This window comes from Heterobasidion irregulare (assembly GCF_000320585.1).
Source record: "Heterobasidion irregulare TC 32-1 unplaced genomic scaffold scaffold_05, whole genome shotgun sequence".
Classification (NCBI taxonomy): Eukaryota; Fungi; Basidiomycota; class Agaricomycetes; order Russulales; family Bondarzewiaceae; genus Heterobasidion; species Heterobasidion irregulare.
The window spans coordinates 790,415-805,604 of NW_009258201.1; the positions used below are offsets into that span (position 1 = coordinate 790,415).

General features: G+C 49.8%; 7 protein-coding genes across 7 annotated transcripts; 4 read left to right on the forward strand and 3 right to left on the reverse strand.

Annotated features, from left to right (window-relative positions):
* Positions 1–14: 14 nt before the first annotated feature.
* On the forward strand, positions 15–1,723 carry HETIRDRAFT_439944 (uncharacterized protein). Its single transcript, XM_009547882.1, has 9 exons — positions 15–247; positions 309–448; positions 508–603; positions 660–878; positions 944–959; positions 1,010–1,197; positions 1,255–1,315; positions 1,372–1,502; positions 1,558–1,723. Exons 1-9 carry the CDS (start codon positions 82–84, stop codon positions 1,615–1,617), a joined length of 1,077 nt encoding a protein of 358 aa, XP_009546177.1. The 5' UTR covers positions 15–81; the 3' UTR covers positions 1,618–1,723.
* Positions 1,724–2,001: 278 nt separating this feature from the next.
* Positions 2,002–5,797, forward strand: HETIRDRAFT_383895 (uncharacterized protein; the record flags this gene model as incomplete). Its single annotated transcript, XM_009547883.1, has 10 exons — positions 2,002–2,046; positions 2,101–2,149; positions 2,213–3,373; positions 3,440–3,885; positions 3,944–4,046; positions 4,102–4,235; positions 4,286–4,576; positions 4,636–5,355; positions 5,407–5,596; positions 5,650–5,797. The coding sequence occupies 10 exons, from the start codon at positions 2,002–2,004 to the stop codon at positions 5,745–5,747; spliced, it is 3,237 nt and encodes a 1,078-aa protein (XP_009546178.1). The 3' UTR covers positions 5,748–5,797.
* Positions 5,798–7,610: 1,813 nt separating this feature from the next.
* On the reverse strand, positions 7,611–8,135 carry HETIRDRAFT_104872 (uncharacterized protein; the record flags this gene model as incomplete). Its single annotated transcript, XM_009547884.1, has 4 exons — positions 7,611–7,746; positions 7,805–7,861; positions 7,929–7,949; positions 8,011–8,135. The coding sequence occupies 4 exons, from the start codon at positions 8,133–8,135 to the stop codon at positions 7,611–7,613; spliced, it is 339 nt and encodes a 112-aa protein (XP_009546179.1).
* A 407-nt stretch (positions 8,136–8,542) lies between these two features.
* On the forward strand, positions 8,543–10,218 carry HETIRDRAFT_64857 (mitochondrial carrier protein). Its single transcript, XM_009547598.1, has 6 exons — positions 8,543–8,675; positions 8,726–8,842; positions 8,916–9,229; positions 9,294–9,462; positions 9,511–9,799; positions 9,855–10,218. The coding sequence occupies exons 1-6, from the start codon at positions 8,633–8,635 to the stop codon at positions 9,901–9,903; spliced, it is 981 nt and encodes a 326-aa protein (XP_009545893.1). The 5' UTR covers positions 8,543–8,632; the 3' UTR covers positions 9,904–10,218.
* Positions 10,219–10,389: 171 nt separating this feature from the next.
* HETIRDRAFT_51560 (uncharacterized protein) lies at positions 10,390–10,761 on the forward strand (the record flags this gene model as incomplete). Its single annotated transcript, XM_009547553.1, has 2 exons — positions 10,390–10,442; positions 10,509–10,761. 2 exons carry the CDS (start codon positions 10,390–10,392, stop codon positions 10,759–10,761), a joined length of 306 nt encoding a protein of 101 aa, XP_009545848.1.
* A 34-nt stretch (positions 10,762–10,795) lies between these two features.
* On the reverse strand, positions 10,796–11,585 carry HETIRDRAFT_317294 (uncharacterized protein; the record flags this gene model as incomplete). Its single annotated transcript, XM_009547885.1, has 3 exons — positions 10,796–11,047; positions 11,117–11,289; positions 11,342–11,585. 3 exons carry the CDS (start codon positions 11,583–11,585, stop codon positions 10,796–10,798), a joined length of 669 nt encoding a protein of 222 aa, XP_009546180.1.
* Positions 11,586–11,769: 184 nt separating this feature from the next.
* On the reverse strand, positions 11,770–14,700 carry HETIRDRAFT_36610 (MFS amino acid permease). Its single transcript, XM_009547485.1, has 21 exons — positions 14,587–14,700; positions 14,496–14,515; positions 14,376–14,440; positions 14,214–14,320; positions 14,072–14,153; positions 13,961–14,012; positions 13,860–13,907; positions 13,785–13,809; positions 13,702–13,730; positions 13,627–13,644; positions 13,402–13,571; positions 13,210–13,325; positions 13,094–13,154; positions 12,972–13,035; positions 12,822–12,921; positions 12,707–12,762; positions 12,515–12,649; positions 12,409–12,460; positions 12,260–12,346; positions 12,097–12,196; positions 11,770–12,036 (listed from the first exon to the last, which is right to left on the reverse strand). Exons 1-21 carry the CDS (start codon positions 14,602–14,604, stop codon positions 11,864–11,866), a joined length of 1,578 nt encoding a protein of 525 aa, XP_009545780.1. The 5' UTR covers positions 14,605–14,700; the 3' UTR covers positions 11,770–11,863.
* Positions 14,701–15,190: the final 490 nt, after the last annotated feature.

Here is a 15,190-nt window from a genome sequence, read left to right on the forward strand (position 1 = left end):
TTTAGTCTGCAGTTGCAGACTCATGTGAGCAAGCCATCTTCAAGCCTCAAGAGGCTGCGGCGATCAACTCCATCGAAGAAAATGAAGCTTAATCCGCTCATCTCAGTGCTATCGCGTTCATGTAGCTCACACTTGGCATCACGGACGGCGGCTCCGAGCTGGACGGCCTTGAAGGCGCAGTCTTCTCAACGCACATATTCAGCACAAACGGCGGGGACTATTTCGCTAAGACGTTCATATCTGTATGGTCAGACCATGTCGTTGTTTCTGCTTGATAGTTCACTGACATCGTCGGTCGCTGTTTACAGTGCCTGCAAGCTCCGAGCGCATGCTACAGAAGTCCCTAGTCACCAAGTCAGACACCATCATCTACGATCTTGAGGATAGTGTCGCACCATCTGAGGCAGACAAGTCAAGTGCGAGAGAGAGGCTAGTCAACTTTCTAACCGTATGTCTAGAACCCATCGTGCCACACCAATGAACTCTTAAGGTGCGCCCTGCACTCAGACTACCTCGGCAGAAAAGCTGCCTTGCCCAGAGCGCATCGCTATACGGCTGAACGCCACCGACACGCCCTTCTTTGAGCGTGATATCAACGAAGCTGTTAGGGTGTTCTTACATTGCCTAAGATCTATGTCCTGAATCTGTGCCGTGCACAGCTCCGTATACCCTCAGTCCGCACCTTCATCCTTCCGAAGGTGCACTCTTCTCAAGAGCTACATGTCGTGTCGAGTGCAATAGACGCATCAGGACGCGCCGGAGATCCCATTCGCTTAGTAGCAAGCATCGAGAGCGCCCGCGCACTGTGGAATCTCGGCAACATCGCGAATTGGGCATCTGCCCATGGCAACTCAGGTGGACAGCTTGCAGCTTTGTTGGTGTGGTCTCTCTTTGCGCTCATGTGTTTATTCCAGTCACTGACATCTGCGGTATATGTCTATAGTTCGCAGCTGAAGATTGTAAGCATGCATATCCCGCATAGAGGCATATATTTGACATAGCTATATAGATTGCGCTGATACGTCTATTATCCGGACACCTTCCCGCCAAGAACTTCTATACACCAGGTCGAAGATAGCAGTTGCTGCGAAAGCATTCGGTCTCGAGGCGATAGACATGGTGTGCGTGAACTACAAAGATCTTGCGTACTTGAAGGAGGAATGCGAAGACGGGAGACGATTGGGCTTCACCGGCAAGGTCAATACCAAAGGGATACCGTATTTCCAAATGCTCACTTTTCGTCTTCAACTTTAGCAAGCCATCCACCCTACTCAAGTCGAAATGATACAGTCCACTTTCGTCCCAAGCGCGCAAGGTGCGAATATCACGAATAAAATCCCCTTGATGTAGTTAACATTCGACATGATCCAGAAATCCTACGCGCTGCCAAGATTACTCATCAAATGGCTCAGGCGCATGCATCTCAACGAGGAGCTGTCGGTCTTGAACTTGGTGATGGAAACGGTGGTAGGGAGATGATCGACGCGCCCATGCTCAAACAGGTTGGTCACTGCATCTTCTTTGTTTCTAGAGACTAATGTTGTACGCTTCAAATAGGCGGAAAACACAATCAAGATTGCTCGAGCTGCAGGGCTAGAGATACCTCAGTTTGTCTGAGTATACATACAATCTGAATATGGGTGTCGCGCTAGATAATACGACCAGGATGTCGTGTACTTGACAAGTCGATAGCTTGAATCGATGAGATCTGACCTCGCCGAACTATTTCATAGTCTTTAAGCTGTTCTCTGACTGCTTGTCCGCCGTCCGGTGCCCTTCTTTTCTGAGGATTCTGTCGATCGAGGTTAGGGTCTGCATCACGGAGAGTCACATCAATAATTGTCACTAGCCAGTGGCTTGAGCGCTTGAGCAGCCAGCCAGCCAACTTCGACCCCGCAGCTCACCGCAGGCTTTCCACTCAGATCTCAGAGCGCAGCCCCCTTTCACATACGAGCACCCTTGAATATTGTCATCATATTGTGAGCGGGACAAAGCAGAGGTATGTCGTCTGACCTCCAACGCTACATCTCCGACAATGCTCTCCAAGTAAGCTCATGTTTATTGCGCAGATGTCACCCCGTGCTGATACATCTCCTTTAGTTCTTTGGCCTCTCGGATAAAAGCATAGTCGACTATGTTATTGCGTCAGGTGTGTGCGTCTCCTCTTCCACGTATAGACCCATTGTCACATTAAGCGATGAACTTCGAATAGCAACAACCGCGAAGACACCGGACGCTCTTTTCTCTTCGTTGAACGCCTCTGGTCTCCCGGATAATCCCGCTTCACATGCTTTCATCAATGAGGTGTTCCAGCGTGCTCCGCGTAAACACAAACATAAGCGCCCCGAAGACAATGCGCGAAAACAGGCAGAGAAGGAGGCCAAAGCACTTCGGTCTCAGCAGTTCTCGTTTGTGCTAGAGGACGATGCGGGGCCTAGTGGGACAGTGGAATCAAAGAGAGAGAAGACGAAGAGCTCAGGAAAGGACAAGGACAAGGACAAGAAGGACCGGCATACTCGAAAACGAGTGTCAGATGGGCGGGAGTGGGAGAGCGACGAGGACGAGCAGGCGAGAAAGCGATGGAAGGGGGAGGAGAAAGGAGATAAGGGACTGGAAGAGGATGCAGATGCGGACATGGAGATTGGAGAGGACGAAGAAAGCCGGAGGGCAAGGGACTTGCGAGAACGTGACGAGTTTGCGGAGCGGATGAAGCAGCGAGATCAGGACCGCACGAAACGCGTCGTGGAGGACCGCTCGTCCAAGAACGCAGGCGCCGCTGCCGAAGCTGCTCAACGACGACAGCTCGCTGACGATACTGCTGCTCGAACCCTCGTCCTCCCGTCTCTACGTGAACACTCTCGACAGCAATACCTCACAAAGCGTGAACTGCAGCAAGTGGAGCTCCTTCGAAAGGAGATTGCAGACGACGAATCCCTTTTCCGGGGCATGCAGATATCGAAGCGTGAGCAGCGCGAGCTCGATCGCAAAAAAGAAGTCCTCAAGCTTGTCGAGGAGCGGTTGAAAATCGACGACAAATGGGACGGGTATATGCTTCCCGAAGACTATATCACAGAGCAAGGTAAAATCGATAAGAAGCGGAAAGAGAACGTGTTGTATCAGCGGTATGAAGACGCGAAGCCCAAGGACGACCAGTTTGTGACCGATGTCGACCAATGGGAGGCAGCTCAAACGAAACACAGTACGTTCAAAACAGGCGCTATGGACAAAATTGAGATTGTCGAGGACTACGATTATGTGTTCGACGAGAGTCAAACGATTAAATTTGTCATGGAGCACACAATGGGCGGTGAGGGTCATATGAGCGCGAAAGATAAACTTTTACAACAACAGATCGACGAGGCGGAGAGACGAGGTAAGCCTAGCGTCTTGCATGCATCTTGCAAAATCTATCTTTCTTATCTCACTCGTAATTTGTTAGCCCAAACCATCGACGAGACACGCAAGTCTCTCCCGATTTACCAGTATCGCGACCAACTCCTCGAAGCGATAAAAGACAATCAAGTCCTTATTGTCGTTGCTGAAACCGGTTCAGGTAAAACAACACAGCTGCCTCAATACCTCCATGAAGCAGGGTACACTGCTGGCGGGATGAAAGTCGGGTGTACTCAGCCACGACGAGTCGCCGCTATGTCCGTTGCCGCGCGTGTGGCCGAGGAGATGGGCACGAAGGTGGGATACGAGGTCGGATATTCTATTCGGTTTGAAGATGCGACGAGCGACAAGACGGTGCTGAAGTACATGACGGATGGCATGCTTCTTCGCGAGTTCTTGACGGAACCTGACCTGGCCGGGTACTCTGCGCTGATCATCGATGAGGCACATGAGCGGACACTCAGTACGGATATTCTCTTTGCCCTTGTCAAGGTGCGCCCTCACGCTTTCTGATCGATGGACGTATCTTAGGCTCATGGCATGCATACAGGACATTGCCAGATTCCGGCCGGAGCTACGGCTGCTCATCTCCAGTGCTACAATGGATGCCGAGAAGTTCAGCGAGTATTTTGACGATGCGCATATATTCTACGGTGTGTTTATTCTGATTTTGTATGGTTTGGACCATTCTTGACCGAGCTGTGCTAGTGCCTGGTCGTCGATATCCTGTGGATATTCACTATACTCCTCAGCCAGAGGCGAACTATTTGCACGCTGCGATCACTACCGTTTTCCAGATTCACACGACCCAGCCGAAGGGTGATATTCTAGTCTTCTTCACGGTGGGTTTTCCTTTCAATTACCATTTCTATTGATTTACAGGTGTTGTCAGGGACAAGACGAAATTGAGGCCGCACAAGAAAACCTAACGGAGACTGCCCGCGCGCTAGGAAACAAAATCGCCGAGCTCATCATATGTCCTATCTACGCTAACCTTCCCAGCGATATGCAAGCAAAAATCTTTGAGCCTACACCAGAAGGCGCACGGAAAGTCGTGCTTGCCACAAACATCGCAGAGACGTCAATCACGATTGATGGTGTCGTGTTCGTCATCGATCCGGGCTTTGTCAAGCAGAACTCATACAACCCCAGGACGGGCATGTCGAGCTTGATTGTTGTTCCTGTGAGCCGCTCATATAACAACCATATACCGATGATGTCTTGATGCTAACACGATCCAAGTGCTCTCGTGCATCTGCAAATCAGCGTGCGGGTCGAGCAGGACGTGTTGGTCCTGGGAAGGCTTTCCGTTTGTACACAAAGTGGGCGTATACCAACGAACTCGAGGCGAACACGGTTCCTGAAATTCAACGGACGAACCTGGGCATGGTGGTGTTGTTGCTCAAGTCACTTGGCATCAACGACCTGATCAGCTTCGAATTCATGGACCCGCCCCCAAGTGAAACACTCATGCGCGCACTTGAACTGCTATATGCTCTCGGCGCCCTGAACGATCGCGGAGAGCTAACAAAGCTTGGCCGTCGCATGGCTGAATTTCCGGTCGACCCCATGCTGTCGAAATCTATCATCGCTAGCGAGAACTACTCGTGCACAGACGAAGTACTCACTATAATTTCCATGCTGTCCGAATCGTCTTCGTTGTTCTACCGGCCGAAGGACAAGAAACTGCACGCTGATCAGGCACGACAAAATTTCGTTCGATCGGGCGGGGACCACTTTACCCTGCTAAACGTGTGGGAGCAGTGGGCCGAGACAAACTACTCGCAGCAGTTCTGCTACGAGCAGTTCCTGCAGTATAAGAGTTTGTGTCGGGCGCGCGATATTCGTGATCAGCTTGCCGGGTTGTGCGAGCGTGTGGAAGTCGTCGTTGAGAGCAACCCGAACTCCAACGACATTACACCGATACAGAAGGCAATCACATCGGGATATTTCTATAACACGGTAAGTCCATTCCAAGTCTTCTCAAAAGCTACAGGCTGACCGTCTCTGTAGGGCCAGTTGCAGAAAAGCGGTGATTCGTACCGAACGCTCAAGACGAACCAGACAGTGTATATCCACCCGTCGTCCAGTCTTTTCCAGCACCAGCCCCCCGTCAAAACGGTACTGTACTACGAGCTAGTTATGACGTCTAAGTCATATTTACGGCAAGTCATGGAAATAAAGCCGTCGTGGCTAATGGAAGGTACACCTATAATTAGGCAATTATCATGGACCAGTCTGACATCATTTCCCCAGTGGCGCCGCATTATTTCAAACCGGCCGAGCTTGAGCAACTGACGAAAAGCGACAAGAAAATGCCAAAGACGGTCGGAGCGTCCGCGATCACCTCGTAGTTGTACCATTGTCCCCGATAGTCAGTACCGGTATGGATGTACTTGATTCTAGCGACACGGTCTCGATGTATGATTTTGTTATCGTGGTGAGCGTGTGTGTTTGGCCTTGCTTGGTTGCGACGCGTCCACGACGCGTCTCGCGTCTGCTCCACAGCGGCCGATTCATAACTCCAAAAAGTTCCGATTCATGGCCCTGGCAAAGTTCGACCTCTCTGACGTCGTTGCTTGCGAAAATGTTTATATCTCTCTTTTACCCGTTGATATTTGATTGTATGTCACCCATGCACCACTCATAACATCAATTCTCACTCCCTTCTTCAAGGCCGGGTCCGGTGAGTCGCTGTGCATTGAGAGTTCAGACGCGAGTGTTCATATATCAATAGATAAATCCTGCAGAGTATATAATGTCGGGTACCGCTAACATCTCTCCGAAACAAGTTGCTTCTTCTTTGGCCGTTCCACACAAAAGAGCTCGGAGTAATACATTTGGTATCGCACTTTTCGACACTGCGATTTTGACGGAACACTCGCCCACTGATGCTGATGTTGGCAAGTCATCGAACAACTTTCTAACCTGCCGCCTCGAACTCAAGCAAGCGTTTTAAAGTCCCAGATCCAGCCTGGACGCTCCCTGCGCCTACCCGGGACTACATCACCCTCTACGTCACCCTTCCACGCCTTGAAGTTTGGCGCATCGTCGAGGTCCCCGTGAACTACAGTTTTGCGCTTCTCCATACGTTTTTGCAGTTCCTGTTCGGGTGGTCGAATAGCCATCCCCACCAATTTGCCGTTTACGACGGGATCACCATTTCCAAGACGTGCAAAGGGCAAATTGAGGAGGCGGGCAGGGTCCTAAAGCCTGATATCGAGTTATTCGAGAGTTTATACCCCGACCACTCAGAAACACACATGGATCGTATCAAAGGCGAGGATTCTATCTGGAGGGTTGGATCATCCAGTGAATCTAGTCGAAGCCAGGGCGAGGATAATTGGGTAATCGAGAAGGAGGAGCAGTCTGTCACGCTTGGCGACGTTTGGAATCAAGAAGAAGATCAGAATCTAAGCTACATGACTGACGGACAAAGCTCCAACGAACAGATCGCAATAAAGTATGAATACGATTTCAATGGTGAGCTCGCATCTAGTGCGCTGTTGTCTCAGATATTGAATATATGGATTTAGCATCGTGGATCGTGCACATCTCTTGTCATACTGAAAACCTCTTCGTATCGAAAGTTGAGCCATACAACCTTCCGCGTATCGTCAAAGCACAAGGGGCGGTGAGTCTGATATTTTTTGACTTAATTACCGGTCTCTGAATCGATGGTATATAGCCTCCCATGGAAGATGCTGGTTACTCGGAACCATTAGTATGCCACTTTCATTTTTCGACTTCCCTTCAAACCTTGATAGCCCAACCGAATGTTAGGAGGAGGTTCCGAAAAAGAAGAGGCTTCCACCGATCTTCTACTCAACAGATGTCTTCGCTAAATACGCGGCGCAGAAAGTGCATTCAGTCGCTGTCGAGGAGTCTTTGGCAGTGTATACCTCAGACGAAGCTCAAGCCTGGTTAGAGGGACGTCGTCGCTTGGAAGAGGAGAGGGAGAAAGAGCACTATAGTGAGATTGACGATGTGGACGAAGCGGACGAAACAGATGAGGACTGATATTGCGACCGGAAGTTGGAAGATATGAACTGGGGTTTTCTCTAGCGCTGCCGCTGATGCAACCTCCACAAATAAATATGATGAATACCCATTTGTGGATCATTGTTGACTTGATGTCCTTCGTACTCGCACGGAGGAATGATTCAAACTACTTTCCGATATGCTGTACATATTTATACACTTTCCTCTTTCTCGTATCATTCTTGAATATCGACCTTATTCTTGTAATGCGGCGTCAGGTAGACGACCCCGCGCAAATCGGATCGACGGACCTTGTAGAAAGCTATGTATGATTTGATCTGCGTAGCTTTCGCACTCGGGGTAGGATAGTACCTAACACCGAGAAGTTCGTGACTTAGTCGGAGAATGATGGAGAAAATGGTAGCCTTACCAGGCGATATCTTTGATATTTTTGCCCTCAATACTCGCATCATAGTATTGAGCCGGCCTATGGTATCGATCGGTGCTGGACTGAGGACAATCTGATTGAACTGCAGAGGAAATAAAGGACTCACCCTTTCCATGCGCAGACAGAGCTAATTCGGGCACGGGCTTCGTTTGCACTGGTACCTTGATAAGAGTCGATACGCTACTCACCTAGTGTTGGAGTCGCTGAATAGCACCGTCTTCACATCGCTGGGGGGGAAGTAGTGATTCCCTTCGACAACGATGGTATCGATCGAGTCGGCGATGACAGTACCGTTCACAATTGCTTTGACCATTGTTTGAGATAGTGCGAGAGCGGAAGAGAGAAGCGATCTCCTGAAGGGAATGTTACGTATGGACACTCCAATAAGGAAGGCATTCCTCGGTCCGTAAGGCTCTATCAAATGGTTTCATCTGGTGTAGAGCGCTTCAGTTCAAGCACGCTGAGGACGGAGAGGTCGAACAACCGGCTGGATGAATAATTAATGATGTTCGGAATTATTTATGGTGTAAATTGAAAGGTTACAAGGTAGATTGTGACATAATATCGACTTTAAAAGGCAAGTAAAGTCGAGTGTACTGCAGTTTTTGACAGAAAATCTACTTATATCTGAAAGGCGGGGTGCCGAAGGAGAGCCGCGATTTGTCAAAGATTACTGGAATTTTAACGCGACCATCTTCAGTATCGCTAGTCACTGTCCTTGTTCAACGTCGACCACACTTGCCTCCTGCTACGCGCATCGTCGCATTGAATCTCGCGCTGTGATCACCCCCGCATCGGCGGGGAAGAGCTATGTCCTCGAGCGGCACGAAATGGACTGCACACAGCATGCTTGGTGAGGATCAAGCATTTTCATATTTGTTTTCTAGCTCATTGCCCTCACAGCCGGCGCTGGCGGCGGTCTCGTCGCCAGCATTGCGACCTGTCCTCTCGATGTCATCAAGACAAAGCTTCAGGCGCAGCGCATAGCTCATGGACATGCAGATTATCTGGGCGTGTCTGGTGCGTCTGCTGTCTTCATATGGCAAGACCTGTTCATTAATCGATCTACCCCCAATCTTCCTCTGAATTTCAGCGACAATACGCCATATTGTACACCATGATGGTCTACGCGGGCTTTATCGTGGACTTGGTCCGACTATTCTTGGATATCTTCCGACTTGGGCGATCTACTTTGCTGTGTACGACGGAATCAAGACTCGCTTTGGAGAATCGCCGCTTGGGGATACATCGGCCGATAAACGTCTATATCCCGCACCGTCCGCAAAGGGCTACCAGCCGCTCATGCGGGAGCATCCATGGTCGCTGCATATATTATCTGCGATGTCCGCGGGGGCAGCAAGCACTATTTGCACAAACCCGCTGTGGGTCATCAAGACTCGCTTCATGGTACGTGATGACACGGGCCTATTGTTTTTGAGTCGCCTGCAACAATAAAATGTCTGGCTTGCAGACTCAGTCCCGCAACGAACAGAGGTATCGTCATACTCTTGATGCGGCGGTCACGATATTCCGCACCGAAGGGATTCGCGCCTTTTATCGTGGCTTACTCCCTAGTCTACTCGGGATCACACACGTCGCAGTTCAATTCCCTCTATACGAGAAGCTAAAGGTCGTTGCACGTGAGTCTGCAATAATTATATTAGGAATCTTATTAATGCGATATGCAGAGCGTCGTAGTCCGAACAGTCCCCTTCCTTCCTATACCATCCTTCTTTGTTCCGCACTCGCGAAGATGACAGCTTCAGTGACTACATACCCTCACGAAGTCGTGCGCACGCGATTACAGACGACTCGGCGTCCGCTCGCTCAACTGGACAACGGGCAGTTGAAGAAGCCCACAAGCATTGTTGCCACGGTGCAGAAAATAATCACGCGCGAAGGTTGGCGAGGACTTTACAAGGGCCTCTCTATCAATTTGATCCGGACGGTTCCCAACAGCGCAGTGACAATGCTGACGTTCGTCATTCTAACACATGTCTCAATCCACTTCACTGACTGTCACTGGATACAGATACGAACTACTTATGAGACAGCTCTCCACGCGGACCGAGCGTCGCTAACCTTTCTCGTTTTTTGACTCTCTCCCCACACGCACAATGCACAACGCATGATTTATATCTCCCTCACTGATGCACTGCGTCTGCTTGTACAGCCAGCGCTCTCTCCACGCTACGACATAGAACGCACTCGTCTCTGGAAATATATCTGCACGCTCAGTGTACCATACACCATACATACGCTCGCTCGCTTATTTCTCTTGTCTCTTGTTCTGGTACACGTTTTTATACTGTTTGATTTACTCCTATGTAATTGACTACTTATACACTCAGGTACAGGGTTCCGTCGTCTCCAAAATCAATTGGTTTAGCAGTTCAGGTCAATTGAGTGATTTTGGGACAAGTTCACAATCAGGTGGACAGGAAGAAGGCATCACGAGCTGAATATCGGGACTGTGGGGGATGCCGGGAATGCCGGAAGGGTTCGGGAGAAAGTGTGATGTCACGCCGATCCTACCGCAAATCACAGAATCTCAACGCTTTGACATCATGTCTGCGCGGCGGTCAGGGCTGCAGAAAGACGTTCTAGAGCTTTACAGACGGTGCGTGCATTTGTTTCTCATGGACAGTTCTTAATGCAGGACTTGATGGTCACTCAACTCTTTCAGCGCCTTGCGCATGGTGCGTGCTAAACCTGAATCAACACGCCCCAAATTCTTGCTGTTCGTTCGCTACAACTTCCGGCAACAAGCACAGAATATCTCGCCCCGCGATGTGAGCGCTATAGAACACCTGATGCGCCGAGGTCGAAGACAGCTCGAGACATATGAGAGCCCCGCTGTGAAGGATTGCTGGGTGTCACAAGAGATGTGGAACTGGGAAATGGACCACCGGGGGAGAATCACTCGTCCTACCCCATGACATATAGACCAGACGTATATGAGTACGAGTGCCATCATGACGACCTAGGATTGGAGTGCAGAAGGCCCTCAACCGCGAGTTGCACGGCCTCTGTGGGCGTAGACTCCTCCTTCTGCTCAGTCTCTACCCCGCGTTTCCGCAATAGCGCCAGCCTCGACGCCCTCTTAGCGCTCCGATCCTGGCGCGTACGTGCGTTCTTCTGTTCGGCGAATATTGCGACAGCACCTTCGTACGCCAACCGGCGCTCATTGATCACATACTTGATGCGTGCCATGCTCTTTCGGCACTGTTATACCATCGAAAGCAAAGGTTCATGAGAATATCTAGACGGTGCGTCGAGGGACCCGGTACATACCTGGTATTCACGAGTACCCGACGGCGCCGCCGCACCACTTCTCGACACACCCATGCGTCGTAACTCTTCTGACTGCGTGGCGAGAAGATTCCGCTCCCGCAACAGAACGTACCACAGCGTGTGGAGGTCTCTGAAGCTCTTGCGCCTCAATTCCGCGGCCGTCCAGGACCGGCCTATAGCACGTCAGGGCTAATACACTAACATGATAGCCAAGCTAGAGCGCACCCGTTTTGGTGTTGATATCCTCGCTGTCCTCCACGGATACGTGTTTTATGTTTCCATCGCGTTCCCTTTGCCGAAAGAATGCGAAGAGACCGTGGTTGGGATTCACCGCGATGTTCAGGTGCGGGCGGAGCGCACCATCAGCCTTTGGTGCTATCGGGATCGTGTCTAGTGGGGTGCTGAAGCGACGACAATGTGCGAGGGGCTGAAGCAGCGGGACAAAACGTGAACGGAAGAAGGAAAGCATCGTCAATCGGGTGAAGACAGTCCGTCAGGCTGCACGACTGCTAAATTAATGTCATCAACCCTAACCCTAACCCTACACTACAAAAACTAAAGAAAACAAATGCGGAAGGCTAGGGGAGGCTCGGTCCGTCTTCACGAATTTTGCATAATACTCATGCATTCATGTGGCGAATCATGGTAACTATGAAAGCAGATGAAACAACGGTTGAACGTCGTATATTATTCAACAGCGGGCTGATAGCAGTATGCGAAGGCAATCATGTCTAGGTCTGCAGCATTCTACTGTGTTTTGATGTCGGATTCACTGATCGTGTGGTCCTTTTCATCAGCCTGTGCGCCGTTCGGGGGCGTTTCGACTATAGTCCCCCCTTCGAGATCCGTCTGAGATGACTCGCGGTGCTTTGGACTGCGGACGACCGTTCGTTGCAAGGTGTACTTTTTCAAGAATAACACTGGGGAACGACGATGTGAGCTGCAAGTTAGGCGCCAGTGACGAAGGTGAGGTGACAGACCCATGATGCAACACACGAAGAGGAGTGGAGTATCCACTATCCAGATGGTCGAAAGACTTTTTGTATAAGCGTGAACAACTTGTGTCCGCAGAGATTCAGGCTATAGTGTGATAGAGAAGGCTTGTCATTCTGCCAGCACTGATCGAAGACTTAAGAGGCAAACCTGAATATCCTTGAGATGCGTCACGCTATTGGCGAATGATGTTCCGAGGTCGAAAGTAGGTAGCTTCGAAATCCGTTTGTTGAGTTCCTATGTATATATGCTATTGAGATATGAAGCTCGTAGACCTGACTGGGAGCAGCGAAATGTACCGATGACCAAATAGCCTGTCCAACTGACACGCTGATAGTTGAGCCCAGGAGTCTGTTCGCACAGATCATCAATCTCCTCGCATCAGATGGGGAGGGTGGTCTTTACCTGATAAACATCAAGCCACCGGTACTGGTTGCCATATCTTTCAGTGGCATCGCAGCCTGCATACCTATAAGGGGAACTTGAAATAGGCCACCGAGACCAAGCCCAGCAATGAGAGGAAATATCTCCTGCACAGCACTATATACTCAAGTGTAAGGGTTTTCCTCACTCCCCGATTGACGAAGTTGTGCATACATTGACGAGGTCTCATCGAGCATAATCATGAGTCCGTATCCCAAAGTCATAATCGCCTGTCATGTCGAAGCGTGTCAGAAGGCAGTGAGAAAGGAGAAAATGGGAAAGAGTGTACGAATGATATCCATATTGGCGGTCGGAAATCGCCTAGAGGCGCCACAGCATAGCCCGCGATCGCCGACGTGACTGAGGAACCAAGTGAGAACGGAAGCATCCTGCGTTTCGAGTTCGTAAAATTCCGAAGATTAAAAGCGTAGTTTCTTACTTTATACCAGCCTTTGTAGCTGACGCTCCTAACACCTGGTAGTACAACGGCAGATAGAACGCCCCTGTACGATGTGTTCTAATCAATACCGATGATGAATCACAAGGGAAAGGTGATAGTACCGCTGAAGAACGTGAATGAGTGCAAGCAGCTTGATACGAGTATTATACCCGTTGTTCTTGTCTGATAGCATATGAGTATATGGCTAATAACATCGGCAGAAGATAGGACGATGTACCTTGAAGACTCGCGGGGGGATGATGGGCGACCTTGTGGTGTGGACTTCCCAGAATCCTGCAGAAATGAGCAGGACGATGCCAATGACCAGGAGCGAAATAGTGGCCGGGCTTCTCCCTGTGCACCATTTACCCAAGATCATTCAGAAGTAAGCAATATAGTGAAGGGAGGTCAATTTAGCGGATCGACTCACAACTGGTCTCGCTCTGATTGAATCCGAGCAAAAGACAGATGACCCCGGCTATAAGGAGAAAAAGCCCGAGAAAATCGAATTCGCGGACATGTTGTCGGAATGGTTTTCCGTGATGAGGGTTCAAATGGAGAGTGAAAAAAAGTAGAGCGACGGCAGCTCCACCTGTAGGTCTTGTAAAATTTAGGTAAGTCCGTAACTCGTTCAGTGCGAAATGTGCGGACATACAGGTTCACCCAAAAACACCTAGGGCAAATAAATCGTCATCTTTCATAGAAAGACATAGTGTCATCAAGGACGAACCATCTCCACGTAACATGGTCCGTAAGAGCCTGTCAAATAGGTTGTTTCGATATGTATCTTAACTTGGAGATATCATGACTCACGCCTCCAACGAGAGGCCCAAGAATTCTTGTCAGGATATGAGCGGAATCGTCGACGTAAATATCGTTTGAACGTACGATGCAATACCCCACATTGATCCGATATATGCTCCGTATTTGCCTCGTCTGCTCACACGTTAGAAGATGAGGGTCGCCTAAGATTGAAATGGTGAGCTTACTGTTCCAAAGTTACTATGTCTCCAATCACGATTTGGATAATCTGTATCAAGCCTATAACGCCGACCGTCTTAAATGGATATTGAAGAGGAGTATGGGCGCTGAAAATGTACCTCCACCACCTATGCCTTGAACTGCTCGAGCTATAATCAACCAAGTCATGCTTTGTGCTGCTCCACAAAGAGCCGAGCCAATCTACCCATCGCAGTCGTCATGTAAGATCGACTGTGAGTGCGATAATAATAGAGCACGCACAAGGAAAATGACGATGACAGGGTAGAGGACAAGCTTGCGGCCTATGATGTCCGCTAACTTGCCGTACAGCGGACCACATGCGGCTGAAGCAAGTAAATAAGCACTGCAAACGACGGAACATTAACGTAACAATCCGCTGGGTATTAGCCGTTGATTACCTGCCAACCCATGAATAGTTCTGACCGCCTCCAAGGTCGGAAACTATTGTTGGCAGTGCCGTCGCAACGCTGATAAACCGAATTTTAGAGAACTTCCTACAAAAACGATCTGAGGCGGACGAACATTGTTTGATCCAAAGCCGCCTGTGTTGGGAAATGATAATTTTGTCAGCAAAGCAAGTCAAGAAACCAGTCCGACATCCATCTGAGCTTACCAAGAACAGGGTCAACATCAACGAGCAAAAGACAAGGGGAAGGTTGTTGTGCGGCAAAACCTGCTGCTCGCCGTCCTTCCACGAACTTTTTGGTGAGGTAGTTTCTGAGGAAGCGGGGCCTTCTTTGACATCTGGCCCAGATTCCCGAGACAAGACCTCGACAGCGGGAACTTGGTTGGCAGGCATGCTATTGTGATCTGTCCTCCAAAAGTACCTACCGCCCTTTGTGTGCAAGAGTCAAGAACGAAGAAACGGCATCCGTGTAGAACGCATGGCCTATGTCCATGACTCGATCGGAGCCTCGGAGTACCATTTAATAGGATGTGGCACGTTGACGACCATATGTCTGAATGTCCGGGCCGATCCGGGGAATAAATCAGTTTTCCAGCGCTCAAGCGCTCAAGCAAGGCCTCAAGGCCATGTGAACGAGGGCAGCGCTTCCCCAGATGCACGAAAAGCGAGAAGAGGATTTTTAATCCAGGACAAAGCTGATGCGCGGAGTTTCAAAATTCCCACCGTTCCAAAGGCACAGAAGCTGACCAGAGTTGGCCGCGGGGAATTTGAGTTGGCTTTGACAGAATGACAAAGGAGACAGAAAAAACTT

Excerpts from the sequence above, each read along its gene's own strand:
- HETIRDRAFT_439944 (XM_009547882.1), top strand. The coding sequence starts at position 82 with ATGAAGCTTAATCCGCTCATCTCAGTGCTATCGCGTTCATGTAGCTCA. Across the intron at positions 1,198-1,254 it reads GATTGGGCTTCACCGGCAAG|CAAGCCATCCACCCTACTCA; the intron begins GTCAATACCAAA and ends CTTCAACTTTAG. Across the intron at positions 1,503-1,557 it reads ACGCGCCCATGCTCAAACAG|GCGGAAAACACAATCAAGAT; the intron begins GTTGGTCACTGC and ends CGCTTCAAATAG.
- HETIRDRAFT_64857 (XM_009547598.1), top strand. The coding sequence starts at position 8,633 with ATGTCCTCGAGCGGCACGAAATGGACTGCACACAGCATGCTTG. Across the intron at positions 8,676-8,725 it reads GACTGCACACAGCATGCTTG|CCGGCGCTGGCGGCGGTCTC; the intron begins GTGAGGATCAAG and ends TTGCCCTCACAG. Across the intron at positions 9,230-9,293 it reads TCATCAAGACTCGCTTCATG|ACTCAGTCCCGCAACGAACA; the intron begins GTACGTGATGAC and ends TCTGGCTTGCAG.
- HETIRDRAFT_36610 (XM_009547485.1), bottom strand. Across the intron at positions 12,922-12,971 it reads GCTACAAAGGCTGGTATAAA|GATGCTTCCGTTCTCACTTG; the intron begins GTAAGAAACTAC and ends CTCGAAACGCAG. Across the intron at positions 12,461-12,514 it reads GGTGGCTTGATGTTTATCAG|ACTCCTGGGCTCAACTATCA; the intron begins GTAAAGACCACC and ends CTGTGCGAACAG.